The sequence below is a fragment of the Hemicordylus capensis genome, chromosome 2 (assembly GCF_027244095.1).
Source record: "Hemicordylus capensis ecotype Gifberg chromosome 2, rHemCap1.1.pri, whole genome shotgun sequence".
Classification (NCBI taxonomy): Eukaryota; Metazoa; Chordata; class Lepidosauria; order Squamata; family Cordylidae; genus Hemicordylus; species Hemicordylus capensis.
In genome coordinates this window covers 12,072,985-12,094,600 of record NC_069658.1, presented here as the reverse complement: position 1 = coordinate 12,094,600, position 21,616 = coordinate 12,072,985, and the positions used below count along the sequence as shown (strand labels likewise).

General features: G+C 45.1%; 1 protein-coding gene across 1 annotated transcript in view; it reads left to right on the top strand.

The window, feature by feature from the left end:
• LOC128348218 (lipoxygenase homology domain-containing protein 1-like) overlaps positions 1–21,616 on the top strand; it is a 90,472-nt gene that overhangs the window by 7,619 nt on the left and 61,237 nt on the right. Inside the window, exons 4-6 of the mRNA XM_053303958.1 lie at positions 2,797–2,883; positions 9,072–9,207; positions 14,230–14,384. Coding sequence (XP_053159933.1) covers positions 2,797–2,883; positions 9,072–9,207; positions 14,230–14,384 — 378 coding nt within the window. The remainder of the gene's footprint in view (positions 1–2,796; positions 2,884–9,071; positions 9,208–14,229; positions 14,385–21,616) is intronic.

Genomic DNA, 21,616 nt, shown 5'->3' with positions numbered 1-21,616 from the left:
CAAAGTTATATTTTTGTTCGCAGTTAGTGCCAATGAGATGGCGTAGAAGAACAGTCAGTCAATAAGGTCGTACTCATAACCATTTTCGGAGAGCAGGGAGGGTGTGGGGGGAATGTAAGAGCGAGCTTACCCCCCCCCCCGACAATCTCGTTCATTGTGTGTAGGATGTGCCCACATGATCTGTGCTGCTCTGTGCAGCGTGGATCTCTGCAGGCCCAGACTTATTTTCCTGGCCTCTAGGAACCCCACAATGTACTGCGTGATGAGCATGGTGCACTGGGGGATTCCCCCAAGAGCTGGGCCCTCTAGGTGCCTGACCGTGTGTATGCTCAGGCTGCGTGCAGCCCAAGAATACTCACGGCCCTGAACCTGGGGTAAAGGGTGCACTTGTGCCCTTTAACCCAGGTCAAAGCCTGGGGTAAATCCCTGGGCTTGCGGGGGAGGCCGTGCCAGGATCGCCCCCGATCCCGGTGCTGCACACAAGCTGCCAAACCGAGGCAGGGCTGCCCAAGCCGGGGTTTGGCTGCTCGTGTGCCCACCCTCAATATTTATATGTGATGACCTTAATGACAGGAGGAGAATAGCAAACCTATTGAGAGAAGGATACGGCTAGAAATGTCACCCAAATGGATATTTCCTTGTCTCAGAATGTGGAATAAGAGGGCAAAGTCTTGTTCTCTGCTGCCTCAGTGGGCAGGACGAGATCTCCTGGGCTGAAGTTAGAGGAGTGTAGAGGTTGCTTTACTGTTAGGAGAAACGTCTTAATAGTAAGAGCAATTTGACAATGGAACCAATTACCTGGGGGTGGGGGTGGTGATGGGCTCTTCCTCACTAAAGGTCTTCTATCAGGGGTGGCCTGCCATCTGTTGCAGATACTCTAGCCATAGATTTCCTACATCAAACAAGGGGTTGGACTAGACGGCCCACTAGACCCTTCCAACTCTATGATTCTGTAAAACTCATTTACTTGCAATTTCCACCTTAAGTACAAGGTGTGTATTAGCATCCAAGAGTTCTTCTCTGGCTCAGCTTTCAGTCCAAATCAGAGAATAACTCAGCTGCTTCTCCTGCTCCTTCCCGCCTTCTTTCTCACCCAACCCACCATGCACAAGTCTTACAGGGAGGAAGGTCTCTCTTCCTTCTTCTTCCCTTCTCTATCTCCTGAAGCATTTTTATGGCAAGGACTCAGGTGCCAGTTGCTCTGGGAAATAAAATTATCCCAGGGCTGCTGATGTCCATAGAAGGCTGGCAAGCCATACTGGCCACTGAGGTCTTGAATCCTTGTCTCAGCCAGCGTGGTGTAGTGGTTAGAATGCTGAACTCGGACCAGGGACACCCGAGTTCAAATCGCCATTCAGCCATGATACTTGCTGGGTGACTCTGGGCCAGTCACCTCTCTCTCAGCCTAACCTACTTCACAGGGTTGTTGTGAGGAGAAACGTAAGTATGTAGTACACCACTCTGGGCTCCGTGGAGGAAGAGTGGGATATAAAATGTAAAAAATAAAGTAAAATAAAATAAAAAAGTACCCCCATGCCATTCTCAAACAGCCTTCCAGCAAATTGAATTACTGGTTGGGACACTCATTACCAAATATAGAACAACCTGAAACTATGCAGAACAAACTGGCAGCCAATTACTCCTAAGTAGTCCTATTGAAATTAATTAGTCCTTGAGAGTAACTCCTGAGTAGTACAATTTAGTAAGCTAGTCTGGATGTCACCCTGTATCAAAATCAACATTAGCTATAAGTGACCCATTGCAAAATGTGAAAGATTTGCAAGACCTTCCTGCCAACCTGCAGACTACAATGTTGTTCATGATTTCTCTGGGTTTTGTAATGCAATTTTGAATAGATGCTTAGTGACCCATGAGGTTAATGTTGGTCACACTATATAAGAGCAAGCCTTTACACTCCTTTACTACAGAGATGTGTGCAATCGTCTCTTCTCCCAGTTTTCCAGTACATCCAAGTCCTATCTATACTTTATGTTCAAAACATGAACAATCTTTGTACAGTGTATGCACATACAGGTGCACAGTTATTTACACATTATGTTCAAGGCACATACAGTTGTACACTTTCTACCTGTGCCCTGCATTTGAAGGTGCCTGTACCCAGGTTCACTTTTTAAATGAATACATGTACAGTCATTCACACAGTACATGTATATGTATACAGACACCTGTACAAACCTCCACAATATCTCAATTGAGCAAGTCAGATGAACAAGATTAGAAGAATGAGAGCTTCTTCCCTTATTCCTGGTTCTTGAAGTCAAGCCTAGGGCCCAAATAAGAAAATGCCTTACTGTGTCCAATAATTATGGACATCTACCCATTGTGTTGACTTCAGTGCCAAACTCATTGACCCCAGGATTTCTCTAGATTGCTGTATGGTGAGTTCATAGTCTACATCAGATCAGCATATCCCTGGGGAAAGCCCCATGTAGACATGCACAGAGCCTTAACTGCTGGGTTCTTTTTCTAGATTGTTTTCAGCTTGGTGCAGTAAGACTTTGAAGGGGAACAGCCTGTTCTGCTGATGCAGATAACGTTATCCACCCGGAAGTTCTACAAAAGCACCACTGAAATTATGGGAATTGTGCAAGACCATTGCCATTGTGTTCCTATGCAGCTCCCATTGATTCCAAAGGAGGCTGTGCAGCAGGACGACCTGCTGGATTTTGGTCTTTTGCAGCTCCCATCAATTTTACTGGGGCTTGTACTGGAGAACTTCTTCTGATGGGCAGAATCCATTGAGATGTTACCATTTTCCCACTTGTTTTTATGTAGATAGAACTCCCAGATCTGGGCATTTTTTACAAGATCCGGATATGGCATGAGAAGCGGAACCCGTTTGCTGGTTGGCATCTGAACAAGGTAAGGAGAGCGAGAGAGTGAGAGAGCCTGTGCTTTGAATTAAATATTCAGACCATTCGCCCATAATGTGAAACAGGAATTGAAGGGGCCTCTGGTTGAAATTTTTGTACATCTGAATGCGTGAAACCACAGTTCAGACCCCAAAGCATTACGTACGAATGTAGTCACGGCTTTAGTCACAGTACCATCCACAATTACAAATGCCACCAATGAATATAACAGATGTTTTGTGATGAAAAACATACCACAAAGTCTGATAATAGATATTTTACATTTTATGTATTTCCAACCCTTTAAAATTATTATTTCAGAATATTTCTATATCCTCCCCTCTCTAATTATATATTTCAACAAACCCATACTCAATGTTTACACAGCAAAATAAATCAAGAAATGGTTCCTTGCCTCACAATTGACAATTCCTTGACTCACAATTAGGAAGGAAGGAAGGAAGGAAGGAAGGAAGGAAGGAAGAAAGACCAAAGGGAGACACTTGGGTAGGGTAGGGTAGGAGGAGAGGGAGTCCTCGTGTGTGAGGCATCCACTGGATAGGGAGACTTTTTGTCCTACGCCCTCTGACTGCTGGGTATGAGAGCTGAGTTGGCAGACAATCAAATATTGGGAGCATACACAGCTCCCAAAACTGGGTAGGAAGCTTGTCCTACTCAGTTAATGATCATTAGAACATTTGTTGGTCTGTAGCAGCGTTTCTCAACGTGTGGGTCCCCAGATGTTATCAGACTTAAACTCCCATAATCCCCAGCCCCAGTGGCCTTTGGGAATTATGGGAGTTGAAGTCCAATTACATCTGGGGACCCACACGTTGAGAATCCCTGGTCTACAGCAGGGATTCTCAACGTTGGGTCCCCAGATGTTATTGGACCTCAACTCCCATAATCCCCAGCCTCAGTGGCCTTTGGCTGGGGATTATGGGATTTGAAGTCCAATAACATCTGGGGACCCAATGTTGAGAATCCCTGGTTTATAAAATTCCAAAGTGTCCCAGTTGTAGACAACCTGTGCAGCAATACCAAGGAAATACACAAAGCACTGCCATTATTTGAACCTCACAGTAGGGTTGTGCATTTTTTTGGGGGGGGCCCAAATCCAAATCCAAAACACCCCCATTTTGTTCTTTGTTCGAAATCAGCCAATCCGAAACACCCCAGTTTTGTTCTTTGTTCAAAATTGCAAAATCTGAATCTGAAATGTTTTGGATTTTAAAAAACGGCCACAGGGAAAAACTAGTGGGTGGGGGTGGTAGTGCCCAATGGGTGGAAACTGCCACCCAAATTTCAGAGGAATTTGGCAAAGGGCTGATTTTTTGGTGAATTTGGTGAATTTTTGAAGTATAGGATTTTTCACTTAGGGAAGAATGGAGGTTTCAGCAAAAGTATAGCTTCACGTTGGGGGGAAAGGGGTGGCCCAGAGCAGAGTAGGGTGGGTGGTAGTGCCCAGTGGGGGCAAGGAAGCTGCCAGAATTATTTCAAAGAAATTGGGCAGAAGGCTGATTTTTAAAGTTGTAATGGAGTTTGCGTGTCTGTAAAGTTCTTCCCCATAGGGAATGATGGACCTCCATAATTCCTGCCCCATAACTGCACTTGGTGGGCACCAGGGTGGTCCAGAGCGAGTGGTGGTGTAGAGCACATAGGGAGCCATAGGGAGAGTGGATCCATAGTTTGTCGTTGAAAATCTCATATGCTACCAGAGAACCTGTACACTCAGAACACCTCAGAAACAACAGAACTCAGCACACCATGGGTTAGCAACCCATGGGGGTGGTTGGCACCCTGTGTGCACTACACCACCACTCGCTCCCGGCCACCCCAGTGCCCCCCAGGTGGAGTTATGGGTCTTCTGAAACCTCCATTATTCCCTGGGGGGGGACCTTTAAGAAGCGTAAACTTCAACAATTCCTCAGAAATCAGCCCTTTGTCCCATTCCTTTGGAATCTGGGTTGTGGCAGGCACCCCTTGGGGCACTGCCACCCAACCCACTGTTTTGCCCCTCAGACCCCCTTTCTGCCCCAAATCTGCCCCAAAGACAGGTCAGCTTCAGAAATTCTTTAAAAATCAGCCCTTTTCCCAATTCCTTTGGAATCTGGGTGGCAGCAGACACCCATTGGGGCACTACCACCTGAACCACTCTTCTGCCCCCAAACCCCTCTTTCTGCCCCAAATCCACCCCAAATAATATCATCATCACACATTAACAACAGCAGAGCTTTGGAAAAAATCAGGCAGATTTCCAAAGGTCATGCACATTCACATCCCCCCTGCCCAAAATGCAATTGATCTACACACAACAGTGTGAAACAACAACAATGAAATGCACACTGCTCCACTGGGCAAGAGGGTAAAATTTACCCTTAAATTTGCTTAAAAGGAATAAGGAGGCAATTGCCAGCAGATCAGCCCATGCTTTCACTGGTCAATCTGCGGGCTGGAAGGGCTGGAAATTCAAACAGATGTCAAAACTCAAAATGGAGACTGAAGGAGAAAGACTTTTTGCGATTGCAAAATGGAGTTCCAAAATAGCTGAAACAACAAAACGTTTTGTATCTGAAACAGGGATGTTTTGTTTTGGCTACAAAATTTTCTGTTTTGAGCATTGGGTGTTTTGTTTTGGCTACAAAACAGCCGAAATGGCCTGTTTTGTACACAAAATATTTTGTATCCGAAACAAAACGCACATCCCTACCTCACAGGGCCAACTGAAGGAGGCAATGGTTAGACCACTTCTTAAGAAGCCTTCCCTGTACCCCTTAGTGATGGATAATTATAGGCCAGTCTCCAATCTCCCTTGGTTGGGGGCAAGGTGATTGAGAGGGTGGTGGCCGACTAGGGCCAGGCAGTCTCAGAGAAAACTGGTTCTCTAGACCCATTTCAGACTGGCTTTAGAGCTAGCTGTTGGGTTGAGTCTGCCTTGGTTGGCCTGATGGATGACCTTTACCAGAGAATTGACAGAGGGAGTGTGACTCTGCTGGTTCCTTTGGATCTCTCAGTGGCATTCAATACCATTCAATACCATCGACCATGGTATCTTTCTGGGTCACCTGGGGTTGTTGGGGATAGGGGGCACTGCTTTGCAGTGGTTCCGCTCCTATCTCTCAGGCAGATTCCAGATGACGGAGATTGGTGACAGTTGCTCCTCAAAATGGGAGCTGTTACATGGAGTCCCTCAGGGCTTCATTCTGTCACCGATGCTTTTCAATATCTACATGAAACCGCTGGGTGAGGTCATCAGGAGATTTGATGCTGGGTGCTATCAGTATGCTGATCACACCCAAATCTATTCTCCTTCTCATCTTCATCATCAGGAAATGGCACTCATTCTCTAAATGCCTGCCTACAGGCAGTAATGGGCTGGATGAGCTGAATTGAAGCCATGGCCAGGAGTGCTTTCTATCAGCTTCAGCTGATCCAACAGCTGCGCCCATTCCTTGAAGAGGATGACCTCAAAACAGTGGTGCATCAGCTGGTAACCTCCAGGCTTGACTATTGCAATGTGTTCTATGTGGGGCTGCCTTTGTACGTAGTTCAGAAACTTCATTTAGTTCAAAATGCGGCAGCCAGATTGGTCTCTGGGGCAACCCAGAGAGACTATATTATGCTTGTTTTGAAACAGTTACACTGTCTGCCAATATGTTTCTGTGCAAAATACAAAGTGCTGGTTATTACCTTTAAAGCCCTGAATGGCTTAGGTCTGAGTTATGTTAGAGAGCGCCTTCTTCTGCATGATCCCCACCTCACGTTAAGGTCATCTGAGGAGGTCCATATCCAGTTACCTCTGGTTTGTTTGGTGGCGACTCAGAGGTGGGCCTTCTCTGTAGCTGCCCTGGGGCTGCAGAACGCACTCCCGGCAGAAATCCGTAATCTGAGTTCATTACTGGCCTTTAGGAGAGCCTGGCCTGGCCTTCCAGAGTTTTTAAATTATTGTAAATTGTTTTAACTGCTGTAAATTCAAGCCAATCCTATCTTTATTACGGTCATAGACCAAAGTACAAAAACACAAAAAAGAACAAACACAGAAAAACAAAAAACAATAGAACAATATATCAAGATCAAACATTTAAAAACCTGAACAGATTTTACAAATTATATAACAGTACCTGGCCACTCTATTAATAACATTCTCATCAGGATTGGCTAATAAAAACTTCAGATAAAAATCATCGGGATGCCCTATGAAATCAGTCAGCAAAGGGGAAATTAATTCTAAACGGGCATCCCTATAAAAATCACAATATAAAATAGAATGTGCACTGGTCTCCACTTGGCCTTTACCGCAGGGACATAGGCGGGCGGGAAAAGGGATGTCTTTAAATCTGTCCTCCAAAACAGCGGAGGAGAGGACGTCCAAATGCGCTAAGGTCAAAGTGCGTCTAAATTTGGGAACAATAACAAGATGCGGATAACTTGCGGGGTTAGAGCTAATTGTTTGCTCGCCCAAATGGACATTGTTGGGCAAAAGAGCAACTTCCTCCTGAACATCTACATCTATAATACGTTGCTTGATTTCCTTCCTAGCCCGGTCATAACCCATTTTAAGGATTTCCTCTGCAGAGAACCCATAATGTGCTAGTTTGCCACTGATCAGGGTGTACCACTTAAACCGGAACGAATCAGTTTTTATAAGAGAGGCCAGGCCCACACAAGAGAACACAAATTTTAACCAAAATAGGATGATGGTTCTCTAGTAACAGGTTACCATTCTAATCAAGCCCACCTCTCTTCTCAACACAACAGTAGGAACACAGCGGGGGACCAATAATAATATCAATCTCAGAAATTTAGATTGCAGAGCTTCTAAAGACGAGAAATTACTAGCCGGTCCTAACTGGGCACCATACAACAATTGGGGATGAACTTTGGTGACAAATAGTTTAATTGCTGCAGGGATATAAGAAGCTCCCCTTGAGTAATAAAAGGAGATAGTAAGATTAGTAGTACACGGAGCCGTAATCAGAGTGGACTTAAGGTGAGGACTACGTGAACCTGAAGAGTGAAATACCACTCCTAGATATTTGAAAGAGTTTACTTGGGCTATCCTGTAACCATTAATAGACCAGTTATGCTGTCTGGGCCATTTTGGAAAAACCATGGTTTTGGTTTTTTAATAATGGATACTGTTATAAATGTTTGGCCTGGTTCTCCAGGGTTTTCAACTGTGTAAATGTTTTAACTGTTAATTAGTTTTATGCTGTTTTTATAGTTTTGATTTTAATTGTTAATTGATTTTAATTGTTTTTACTTTGATATAAACCACCCTGAGCCATTTTTGGAAGGGTGGTATATAAATTGAATAAACAAAGAAACAAAGAAACTATATGCCATGCCTTCAAACACAAGTTATAAAACCCCAATAATCCCTTCTTCTGAGAAAAAGCAGTTTGAGGAGGGGTAATCTGAAGCGGAGAAATCATTGTGGAAGTTCCCAGCCCACCTATTCTTCTACTTCCCAATCTAAATCTTGGAGTTTTTACGCACAACAGATTTTACCGCGGGTTTACCGGGAGACTTTACTGCGAACGTAAAGCTGTCTCAAAAAACCACTGAAAATAGTGGAGGTTTTTTTTTTACTCCGGAGATAAATCAGACTACACTCGGGCACAGTGGGAAACACGAATTGCACGTACGGACTGTTCCCTGATAACTCGCAGGGACTTTGGGGGAAATCTGGCCAATATGTGCACTTGCATCTTCCGTTCTGGAGGAGATGAGAGCTAAAAGCAAAAACCTCGCGGTAAAACTGGTGTGCGTAAAACATCCTGGTTCCAAATTTGTCTGATGTGTAACTTAGCCTAGAGAGTACTCAGACAGTAGCCATTCACAGCATACACTAGATTAAAATAGACGTTTCATGAGGCTGTGCTGCTAGCTGGCTGCCTTTATGTTGTGAGAACAAAGAACTGGACAGTGCTTTACCTTGAATTTCCAGGCTGCTCAGTCTTGTCTAGAGGAAATAAAATACCTCACAATAGCACCCTAGTAATTGACATGGCTATTCCCACCTTATGATTTAACCCTGCCCCAGCCTATTTGGGGTAATTTCTTTACCCCTAGCTTTCTTTCTTTCTTTCTTTCTTTCTTTCTTTCTTTCTTTCTTTCTTTCTTTCTTTCTTTCTTTCTTTCTTTCTTTCATTTGTTAAGTCTGTGAATTCTGGTGCCATTTTGGTTTAATTCAAGGCAACCCTTCTGAAAACCCTGACAAAAGAGAGGTACACATTCAGGTGCAACCGATGGCTGGACTCCAGCGAAGAAGACAAAGAAACTGTGCGAGAACTGGCAGCTGAAGGCCCCTTGGTGACTGATGTCCAGCCAGGTGAGGAGAAAGAGGGCATCAGAGGAGCCTGGGCACTGCCCAAGCGTCATTTCTCTGGGCCCAGTACAAGTTTGAAATATGGGGTCCCCTAATGGAGCAGTGGGGAAATGGCTTGACTATCAAGCCAGAGGTTGCCAGTTCAAATCCCTGCTGGTATGTTTCCCAGACTATGGGAAACACCTATATCGGGCAGCAGTGATATAGGAAGATGTTGAAAGGCATCATCTCATACTGTGTGCGAGGAGGCAATGTCCGACCCCTCCTGTATTCTACCAATACAACCACAGAGCTCTGTGGTTGCCAGGAGTTGACACCGACTTGACGGCACACTTTCCCCCCAAAGGGTTTTGCCCATTTTTTGAATGGAAGGATTGATTGGTAGCTTCCTTTAGTTCTCTTTGATTAAGCTCCATACATTTCTGGCTCCCTTGTTTGATTCGTAGTCAGAGATGTCAACATGGCATTAATAATGATAATAATTAATAATTAATAAACAATTCTATTTGTTAGCCACCCCATAACAAATTGTTCTCTGGGCAGCTCACAACAGAGGATTAAAACATACAATAAAAACATACAACACATTAAATCATAACAGACAAAAAACAAGGTGAAAAGAACATACGGAATACAATTTGTATTGTATATTTACAATGCAATATATTGTAAATATTTATATTTACAATATAAATGCATATTAATTAGAGACAAGGATCAAACTTGCCTCAACTCAAAAAGACCAACAGCTCCTTTGATCAGTATTTGTATGTTATTACTTTGTAATAGTAATTTGGGAGTGGACCTTGAGGGTAGGGCACACACTTTTCATGCCAAAGGTCCCACTCTAGTTCAAAGGATCAAGTAGCAGTGGCGGGAAAGACCTCTGCCCGAAACCTTGGAGGCCCACTGCCAGTCAGGCCAACTGTAATGGGCTAGATCGATCAAGGATCTGACTCAGCATAAGGCAGCATCAAACATTCAGGTGCGCACACCAAAACCACGAGAGGCACTATCTTAATCACGTGTAGCCTGGCATTCTATGAGATGCAGTGCAGACCTGGTTTAACGCCGTGAAATCACACAGCTGAGCATTGCGGGTATGACACCCACCGACCCTAAACCCAGATCAGCCTGGGTTGCTGCTCAGGCCTCCCCTTGGAAGCAGAGTCTTGGCTGGCATGAATCGGAGCCAACTCTGGCTCTTCCAACCTGCTCGTTGATCAGTATGCAGAAGACAGCGGCTCCTGAGATGTTGCGGGGATGATTATAATTGCAAATGCTATGATTAAAATGTCAACAAACCTTTGATGAAGTTTATTTTTAATCCAGTGTGAAGTGCTTAGCTGTGAGGAACTGAGCGTGTTCCCTGGCTGGCTGCTATTTGCCAACTGCATGGGGTACAGGCCAGGAGGAGTAATCCTGGTGATGCTCTTGTTTGTCCATTGAAGAATGCAGCCACTCAGGCCAATGCAGATGGGATGCTGGCTTCCTTCAAACTGTGATTTGCAAACCAGGAGCCACCCTCACCCTTGGAGAGGAGAGCTGGTCTTGTGGTAGCAAGTATGACTTGTCCCCTTAGCTAAGCAGGGTTTGCCCTGGTTGCATTTGAATGGGAGACTTGATGTGTGAGCACTGCAAGATATTCCCCTCAGGGGATGGAGCCACTCTGCTAAGTGCAGAAGGTTCCAAGTTCCCTCCCTGGAAGCTTCTCCAAGATAGGGCTGAGAGAGATTCCTGCCTGAAACCTTGGAGAAGCCACTGCCAATCTGTGAAGACAATACTGAGTAGGGATGTGCGAACAGGTTCGAGAAGTTCGACATCAAACCTGTTCGGTTTGAAGGTTTGGGGTCGAACCGAAGCATCCCCTGTTCAGTCCAGCCCTGGACCGAACATCCACCGACTGTTTAGGGTTTTGCGGACCTTTTTTGTTTGTTTGTTTAAGGACTTTTTTAAAAAACCATATCCTCAGGGGAGTTCCTGGAGGTGGTGGGTGGTCCACAGAGGTTCCCCTTTGCCCTGCTGGCTCTCCTTATGGCCCCTTCCTCCAAAATGGCCACCGTGCTGAGGGGAGAAGTCTGAAAATTGGCTGAACTGGCCAGAGGGGGCCATAAGGAGATCCGGTGGGGGGAGGGGGAACCTCCACAGACCCACACCTGCTGCCTCCAGGAACTCCTCCGAGGGGGATAAGGTAATTTATTCTTCTTCTTAAAACCCCCCCCATGTTTGTGAAATGCCCCCCGCCCCCGCTGACTGAACTGAGCTGGGAGTGGGTTCGAGGGGGTGCTGGACTGAACTGGCCTGGTCGGATTCGAGTCTGGTCTGGACTCAAACTGAACCGGGCCAGCCAGTTCCATGCACATCCCTAACACTGAGCTAGATAGACCAATGGTCTGACTTGGTATATGGCAGCTTCCTGTGTTCCTATGTTCCTCAGAGGCACTCCTTATCTCAGTGATCTGCACTATTTTTTAAGCAGGGGCCACTTTGGCAAAAACAACCACCACCACCACCACCACAACAACAAAACACACACACACACACACACACACACACCACAAAGCCACTTCAATGTGAGAGCCATTTCTTGCTGTGCTAGCCTCTGCAGAGTGCTGCATTTTCGTAGTGCAGGAGAAGACCCTTAAGAGAGATGGAGTCCTCTCTTAAGAGCTCTAGGAGGAAAGCCCCCAAAAGGGCTACAGTTCCCAGCATTCTGTACACAGCTTCCAAGACAGTGAAGGGGCTCAAGAGGGCTTAGTTTCCACCCCCAGTGCTGGGCAAGGCAAAGCATTACACAGTGAGAATGGCTGACTCTGCATAGTGCCAGGGGGACTGTGCAGAGTACAGTATTCAGCTTTGGCTGAAGCTTCACATAGGCCCAAGGAACAATTAGTCAGGGAGCTAACAATTAGCACTGGGGGGGTGATGGGGGCCATCACTGCCCCCCTGGCCTTACTGTGAAGAACACTGCTCTACGCAACAATTGTTCTCCTTTAAGGTGCCACAAGCCTGCAGGCTCTTTTGAGTACAGTCCATTAATTTTGAGTGTTCTGTACTTATTTTTGTAACTGGAGTTGGGGAGTAAGCTGTTTAGGATAGATTGTATGCATCTCTTGCTGGCTCTCAAATGAAGAATCTCCACTGAAAAAGCATTGTGCTTGAGTTAATATCTGGATATATGAAATTTGTACATTATTTAGAATTGCATTTTTGTCTTGCCTTTCTCCAAGGACCTCATGCTCTCCTCCCATTTTATTTCCACAACTTGTAAAGTGGATTAGGCTGTGTCTGTTCCAAGGTCCAGACACCAAGGTTGGGGAGGAAAGCTGGGCTGGTGGTAGCAAGCATGAATTGTTCCCTTTGCTAATCAGGGTCCACCCTGGTTTGTATATCAATGGGAGACCACATGCATAAGCACTGTAAGATATCTCTCTTAGGGGATGGAGCCGCTCTGGGCAGAGGCGTAACTATAGGGGGGGCAGGGGGGGGCACATGCCCCAGGCGCCATCTTTTCTGGTCACGTGGGGGGGCGCCGCCATGACAATTTTTTTTAAATTTTTCTTTAATTTTTTTGTTAATACAAATGTTTCCTGCTCAGTGCCCTCCCCCATGAGTGGTCCCTTCCGCGTCGCCCGCACCCCCCCACATTGCTTTGCTGGCGCCTGGTGGCCAGTCAGTGGCTTGGCTTGGCGGCAGGCGCTTGTGAGGAAAATCCTAAGTATAATGTAGTATGTTGGGGGGCGTGGGGGGGCGCCATTTCAGTGCTTGCCCCGGGCGCCGTTTTCCCTAGTTACGCCTCTGGCTCTGGGAAGAGCATCTGCTTGCTTGTATGCAGGAGGTTCCAAGTTCCCTCCCTGGCATATCCAGTATAGGGCTGGGAGAGACTCCTGCCTGCAACATGCATGGAGAAACTGCTGCCAGTCTTTGTAAACAATACTGATCTAGATGGACCAATGGTCTGATTCAGTATAAGGCAGCTTCCTATATTCCTGTGTCAACTGGTAAGCTTCAGGGTTGAGCAGGAATTTGAACCCATGTGTACCCAGTCTAAATCCCACACACAACACCAAATGCTGTCTCTCTATATGTGGTGACTGATCTGAGAAGAGCCTTTTTTCAGATGCAAGTCATCACTACAGAGCCTACTGGCCTAAAAATGATCAAGTATCCTATTTCTCTCTGGGACCCTGCAGGGGTACTGACAAGACTTGGCAAAAGGGTATGCTAGCTGCAGATGATCCGTACCTTGGTCAGCTGCCTGTGGAATGAACCCCAGATGCTGGATGCAAGGCAACTCCAAGCAGCAAGTTAGGGATATTGTTCCAGTGATTGTCTGGGACCAGCTTAAAGGGGATGTGCTCTATTCTTGAAACAATGCTGCCCCGGCACTTGGATTGCAGTAACAGGGTACCCTCCCAAACTGTGGAGGGCTTTAAGGAGGAGTTGGAGTCTTCAGAGGAAGGGCATCACACTATGCAGCCCCAGGTGAAGTTCATACTAGCAATGCTGGTTCCTGGGGCTCTGTTCCCATAGGATTGTCCAGCAAGACATGCATTTCCAGAGTGCATTCTAGGCATTCTTCCTACCACCAGTCACCCCCACCCTCCATGTCCTCAGAGTTTAAGTCTGGGCCCGTGATACCAAATGCATTTCCCTCCCATAATTGGCATTCTTGAGACAACCTTCCATCAGATTCCCAGTTTAAGCAACATCAATGCAGCATTTTGATGAAGCAGGTGGTAGTGTGTGGGATAAAGTCAGTGTGCTTTTATGAGGCTCAACATGCATTCAACAATGCATGCTTTACTGTTGCTTGGAGTCTTTGCTAGGTTTTATGTTTCTTGGGGGGATAACTAGACTTGAAGCACAAGATGTATAAAAGCCAATAATACATCAGCAGAATTGCCTGTGGGAACTGAGCTGTGAAGCAGAGCACTCCAGAGTGACTGTGCTCAGCCATATGGAAAAAACCATACAACTTCATTGGTGGAATTGTTTCTTTTTTACAAACCTATGTTTTTGCAGTGATAAAATACCGGGTGGTCGTCTACACCGGGACGGTGAGTGGAAGTGGGACAGATGCCAAGGTCTTTGCTTGTCTCATTGGAGAACAGGGAGACACAGGAGACCGGCTCCTTCACAACAGTGTGAACACTACCGATAAATTTGAGAAGGGCAGTGTAAGTTGACATGCATGTGTGTGGATGTTTAAAATAAAATGAAAGTGTATTAGGTGGCGAGAGTGGACAGGCAAAGAGATGGTGAAACTTTTCAGGTCTCCTCTGCCTGAAAAGCATCCTGTTTGCAAGTTCAGCCTATTTTATTCTTGCCCATTCAGTGTGGCTGGAGTGGATGAATTTATGTGGATGAATTTATGGAGGAAAAAATCATAATGACTTTTTTTAAAAAAATAACTTTATATTTCTATACAAAGTTACAAAACTTTGTATAGTTTTGTACCATACAAAAAAGTTACCCATACAAAAATGTCCCTGGGCAGTTCACAATCTAAAAATTGTGAATTGCCTTTTAATTAGTCAGGAGGAGGAATGAAATCACTGCTTTCTTGGCTTTGTTTTTCTTCTTTTATATTACTATTTCATTATGAAAGGGAAAAAAAGAAATCTGTAATTAAAGCCAACCCCCTGCAGGGAACAGGGAACCCCCTGCAGGGAACAGAAACTAACCAATTTAATTAGTTAAGAGGTAACTCCATCACTAATTTCCCTGAGAAGCAGAAGAGGAAGCAATACAATGAGCTGAACCAACCTGAAGGAAACTTTAATTCATGCTACAGGAGACCTTTGTTGGACACGGCTGACTTCTAAGGGCACATGCATGGATCTTAGCCATGCAAAGGGCACTATTGGATAATATAGCGCTATTTATTTATTATTTATATTTATACTCTGCCATCATACAAAATCCCAAGGTGGTTCTGTTAAGTGCTGTGCAGAACCAAAATTTTAATGCCATTTCCAGCTAATTGTGGGAAAGCAGTGCTACCACAGCACTAAAGGGCCTCAATGTGGAAGTAACTAGAAAGAGCATTACAAGACAAATTAAAATTTAGTAACTACAAAAATAACTATATAGCAGTACATGGAATAAAATGGCAATAAATTAGGGCTGCACAACTATGGCTTTTCAGCTGTTGTTGGACTACAACTCCCATCATCCCTGACTAATGGCCACTGTAGCTGGGGATGATGGGAATTGTAGTCCAACAGCAGCTAGAGAACTGAAGTTGTGATGCCTGACAATAATTACTGTGACTGTTTAATTGTTGTTTTCAAATGTTTTAAAATTGTTAATTGTTGTTATATTGTTTTTAAATTTTTGTTTTAGCTATTTACTGTTTTAATGGTTTGTTTTAATTGTAGCCATTTGTAGCCTGAGCCATTTTGGAAGTGCAGTATAAAAATCAAATAAATAAATAAAATAAAAATAAAAATAAAGCAATAAAGGCATACCCAACAGCATACAAATGCATCATTCATTAAAAGCCTCTCAGAATACTCTGTAATAACTTGGTGTTTAAACATCAATAGCATCATCATCATCATCATCAGCATCAGCATTAGCATCAGCATCATCACAACAATAAAATAATAATAATAAATACTACTACAGGTATTTATATATCGCTCTTCAACCAAAGTTCTCAAAGCGGTTTACATAGAAAAATTAATAATACATAAATAAGATGGTCTCCTAACCCCAAAGGGCTCACAATCTACAAAGAAACTTAAGGTAGACACCAGTAACAGCCACTGGAGGGATGTTGTGCTGGGGTTGGATAGGGCCAGTTGCTCTCCCCGTGCTAAATAAAAGAGAATCACCACTTTTAAAAGGTGCCTCTTTGCCCAGTTAGCAGGGGTAATAAACACACTTCGTTTGTTAGCCTCCCCATAACAAAGTGTTCTCTAGCAACGAACACAGCATTAAAACATCAAGTAAAAGCACATCATACATGAAACCACCACACAGAATATCCCCATGGCAGAAGTTCCACACCTTGGATGCCAACACAGAAAAAAACCTGTCCCCTGTCACTACCTTCTTCCTCATCTCTGAAAGCAGAGGCACCCAGAGCAGGGTCTCTGACATGGATCTCAAAAGCAGGCTGATCCACATGGAAACAGATGGGCCTTTAGAGACCTTGGACCTTCCCAAGTTGTGCTCCCATTTGTAGGGATGTGGAGCAGCCAGTCCAAGTGCTACCACTGTTGCTACTCCAAGCAATCTCAAAAATAACTGGGAACCGGGTGCCTGCCGCTGCTGGCAAACCATTGTGCTGCCTCTGGAGACCAGTGTCCCCTCTAACAGGAATTCCCAGATGTTGTTGACTACAACTCCCATAATCCCCAGCCAAAGGCCATTGGAGTTGAGGATGCTGGGAGTTGTAGTGAACAACATCTGGGAATCCCTGTTAGAGGGAACACTGCTGGAGACGGAGAATTAGGGGTTGCTGAGAAGTGCTTCCTAATCAAATGCGGTGGGAGTGAAGGCAAGTGTTGCCATGGTCCATGTGAGGCGGGGCTCCTCCCCACTTCAAGGGCTTTGAGGATGGCAGATATTCCAGATGTGCAGCTTCTCCCTTCATGGTGATGATGGAACTGGTGGTGGTTGGAGCATGGGGAGAAGCCACATCTCCAGAACTCTAAAAATGTATAGATGGCTTTGTCCCAGTGAAATATTTATTTGTGTATTCACTATGCATCTATTTGTTGCATTTTTATACCGCCTTGACCAAGGCACCCGAAGTAGTTTACAATGTTAAAAGTAAACAAACAAGTTACATAAAATTTGGGTTGTCTCAGGCATTTGGTGGACTTTTTATGCATTGAGAACAAGAACTCCCTGGCCCGGGTGCATTATAGGAACATAGGAAACACAGGAACATAGGAAAATGCCATATACTGAGTAAGACCATTGGTCTATCTAGCTCAGTATTGTCTTCACAGACTGGCAGCGGCTTCTCCAAGGTTGCAGGCAGGAATCTCTCTCAGCCCTATCTTGGAGAAGCTTCCAGGGAGGGAACTTGAAACCTTCTGCTCTTCCCAGAGCGGCTTCATCCCTTAAGGGGAATATCTTACAGTGCTCACACATCAAGTCTCCCATTCATATGCAACCAGGGCAGACCCTGCTTAGCTATGGGGTCATGCTTGCTACCACAAGACCAGATCTCCTCTCCAACGTCCTTCTGGTGTTCCTCTCAGGGCATACAGTTCATGCAGTAAGAACATAAGAACAGCCCTGCTGGATCTTGGCCCATCTAGTCCAGCATCCTGTTTCACACAGTGGCCCACTAGATGCTTCTGGGGAGCCCATGAGCAAGAGGTATGTGCATGCCCTCTCTCCTGCAGTTACTCCCCTGCAACTGGTATTGAGAGGCATCATGCCTCTGAGACTGGAGGTGGCCCACAGCCACCAGACTAGTAGCCATTAATAGACCTGTCCACCATGAATCTGCCTAAGCCTCTTTTAAAGCCATCTAAGATGGTGGCCATCACCACATCTCATGGCAAAGAATTCCATAGATTAATTATGCGCGGTGTGAAAAAACAGTTCCTCTTGTCGGTCCTGGGACAAGTACCCCTGGGAAGGTGGGGAAAGGGCTGCTCTAATGGACCTCACAGGCCAGTGCTGATCTGTATGGGAGCTGATGGTTGATATCATGTTATGTTTATTTTATGTTCCGGCTTAGGTGAGGGTGATAAGGATCTTTGTTGACTTCTCGTGCAAATAATACTACGTGTGCTGGATGGAGCTCACAGCTCTTAGAGAAGCACAGTCCCGTGCTTTTAGTTGCCCAAGGGAAGCAAGCAAGAGAGCATGATGTCGCTACCTCGGCACTTTCCCAGTTGCTCTCCCATGTGGTACAGCAAGCCCTTCATGAGCCGCCGTGGTTCCCCTTGCAAAATGGGCAGGGGCAGAACCAGGCCGACAATGAGACGGCAGCTCTGCAGTGGCAGATTTCGTCTGCTCTCAAGGCGGCCATCAATTAGTTTGTTTGCCAGGGATTGATATAATGCCGAGCGGGGGGAGGCAATGGGTGGCCCCCCAGATGTTGCTGAATTGCAAATCCCACCACCCCCAGCTGTAATAAACAGTGGCCGTGGGGTATGAGTGTTGCTCAGCAGCATCTGGAGAGATGCATGTTGCCTACCCCTGATGTAGAGTGTGGTGGCCTTCTCACTTCTCTGAGCAGTGAAACATTCCAGGGGCTACTCAGGTTGGCTCTCCTTCGAATGACAGAGAGCTGGAGATCACTGTCCCTCCAACAGGGATTCCCAGATGTTGTTGACAGCATCTCCAGCTGCACTTCTCTTTGGCTGGGGATTATGGGAGTTATAGTCAACGATGTCTGGGAATCCCTGTCAGAGGGAACACTGCTGGAGATGTATGGCATTTTTGCAATATTTTCTCCATTTAAATAGATATATATAAGCAGAGCAAAAAGGGTGTCAAAGTAGGGGTTGACCACTGCCTCCTGAGATGATGATGATCTTTGAGATGATGAGATGTATGAGATGATGATGCCTTTCAGCACCTTCCTATATCGCTGCTGCCCGATATAGGTGTTTCCCATAGTCTGGGAAAACATACCAGAGGGGATTCAAACTGGCAACCTCTGGTTTGCTAGTTAAGTCATTTCCGCACTGAGCCATTAGGTGTTATGGAGCAGTAAATTTGCTACTCAACATGAAAGGCCCACCTAGAATGGTCCTGTGCCTCAAAAGTGCTTTCAGTTAACCCACAGCTCTCTTTTTCTCCCTTCTCCTCTCTCTCTTTCTCTGCCTCTGTTGCTTCCAAGTTACAAAACACAGACAGACACCAGCCCCATTCAGAAATTATGCTGTACGAGCGTACAGATGTCTGTACATTTGTACATGTGTTTGTGTGAATGACAATACCTGCATTCATGTTAAACGTGAACCTGGGTACAGGACTCTCCAATGCATGGTAGAGAGAGCAAGTGTACTGTGTACCTGTGTTCAACATAATGTGTGAATGACTGTGCCTGTGTACAGATCTGTAACTGTGTACACTGTACACTCATACAGGCGTTGAACATGACATGTGAATGGCCCCACCCTTTCCCTTCCTTTTAGTTGGGAGAGAGGGGGTCACTATTCCAAGCCCTGATGCCTTTCTCCATCAAAACACTTGAGAGATCTCCAGATGGCAAAGGACCACTGGCTTCCTATCAGCCAGCCACTCATTAAAAAGCAATTTCTCTAGCAACAGCATTGCTGGCTGGCCAGAAACCCTAACAAAATATTACCACCAAGGAGCAGGGAGAGTTGAGAAGAGGAGGCATCATTTAGATGTCCTTCTCGGATACCCAAAGTGTCTAGAGCTGGCCCTGGGTGGCTTTCTCCATGCCATTGGTACATTATTACTTTGAGCCATTAAAGCTCAAAGTAATAATATAACAGTATAATGCAGTTTCTATGTGGTGGCTGTAATTGTAAATTGCAAAGAGGGCTACGCCTTTAAACCACAAAAGCATCAGGGAACATCTCAAAGTACATATAAATAACTTTACTACAGTCTCTCTGCAGGAGAAGAGGTTGGAAATGAAAGCAAACTCTCTTTATCACAGCTTTAGAATTCCCTAAAGAGCACATAGTAGCTCGAAACCCATTGGATCTTTACAGAAAGACAAAAAGTTATTTATAAGCCATGGGGACATTGCTGTCTTGTTTCTGTGGACTATAGCATGTAAAACAGCCATGAATCACTCTCACTTTTTTTATGTGGACAGATCCATGATGTCGGGGATCTCTGCATCTTGCATAAACGAGCCCTCTGTTATTTTTCTTATTAATATTAATTGAAACTAGCTATATTAATATCAAAGCTTAAACGAATGGGATGCCTATCATAAATATAATAGAATTCCTCAGTCAAGATGGAAAATTGTTTTTACAACTGATAGTGTAGGTTTGCCCCCCACCCTGGCCAAAAAAAGTGCTCTGTTCTTTGCCACCAAATGTGTCGATACTCGCTGACATCCAGAGCAGCAAATATATATTAGATTATATATATTAGATTTTATATTCCATTCTTCCTCCAAGGAGCCCGGAGCGGTGTACCTCATACTTAAGTTTCTCCTCGCAACAACCCTGTGAAGTAGGTTTGGCTGAGAGAGAAGTGACTGGCCCAGAGTCACCCAGAAAGTATCGTGGCTGAATGGGGAGTTGAATTTGGGTCTCTCTGTTCCTAGTCCAGCACTCTAACCACTATACCATGCTGGCAGATCAATCAAATTTGCGCTAGTGCAAAGTGTTAGTTTAGTTGCAGTAAAAATGGGGATTTGCAGAATTGCACAATTACACCATAGCGCTTTTGTGCAAATGGCACCATTGAAACAAGCGAGGCACCACACCACAGTTGTGTGACTGTTGCACAACCACAAGGATGCTTGCATTAGTGCAATGTGTGCAATAGCTAGTGTAACAGTTTTGTGCCTGTGCAACATCTTTCTGCAAGTGATATAATGCCCTGGATGCTGGCCACCACCACTTGTCTTTCTTATCATATAGTACTGTGTATATAATATCAAGTTTTCCTAGGGATGGAAAACCAATGACCTGGTAATTATGAACCTTTGTGTTCATGATTTGGAAGGTATGAAATTTCTTCTTCTATTCTAGCACGTCTTATTCAGGGGATAATTTTCAATAATATCGTTGGGTTTACAGTGTCTGCCAGTAGTGGCTCATCCCAACAAGATGGCGGGATGCGGTGTGTGTGTGTGTGTGTGCAGCTGCATCTGTTTCCTGGCAGCAGCTCAGGTTGCTTGATTCTATCTCTTTGCCTGACAGTCATGCTGCCTGCAGGCTGAACATTTGTCAGGTGGAGCTGACCCATGGACAGCCTGCAGGTAGTGTGGCTCTCGGGCGAGGCAGGAGAGTGAGGAACCCTCTGAGCTATTGCCAGGAAGCAAAGGCAGCTGCACCTCCTTTGGCGCCCTCTCCTGGCTCATTAGGATGCCTTCACCTGGGAGCAAATCTGGAACAACATATTTCTGCCATATCCTCTAGTGCCTATATCTCAGTCACCCAATTTATGAGATTCAGCTTCTTCATACCTCACTGGGTCTAAATAAATCTCAGAGTATCCGAAGTGATTAATAGTGTCAGTGATGTCAGTATATCAAGTAATTCCCTGCCATAAGAGGGCCCGATGAATGTGCTCAAGAGGACACTTCTTTGGCAACACATTCTTTTTGTGATTTTATTCATAGCCAGTAACTATGGCCCACATACAGAACTTCACAGTTGGTGGGGCTAGTTGAGGATGGGCAGTTGTAAATATTTGATTCTGTATGGTTTCCAGTGTCTCGATTTGGCCCAAAGCCCAGATGTGATGCCATAAATCTGTTGCACTGGTATCTTAG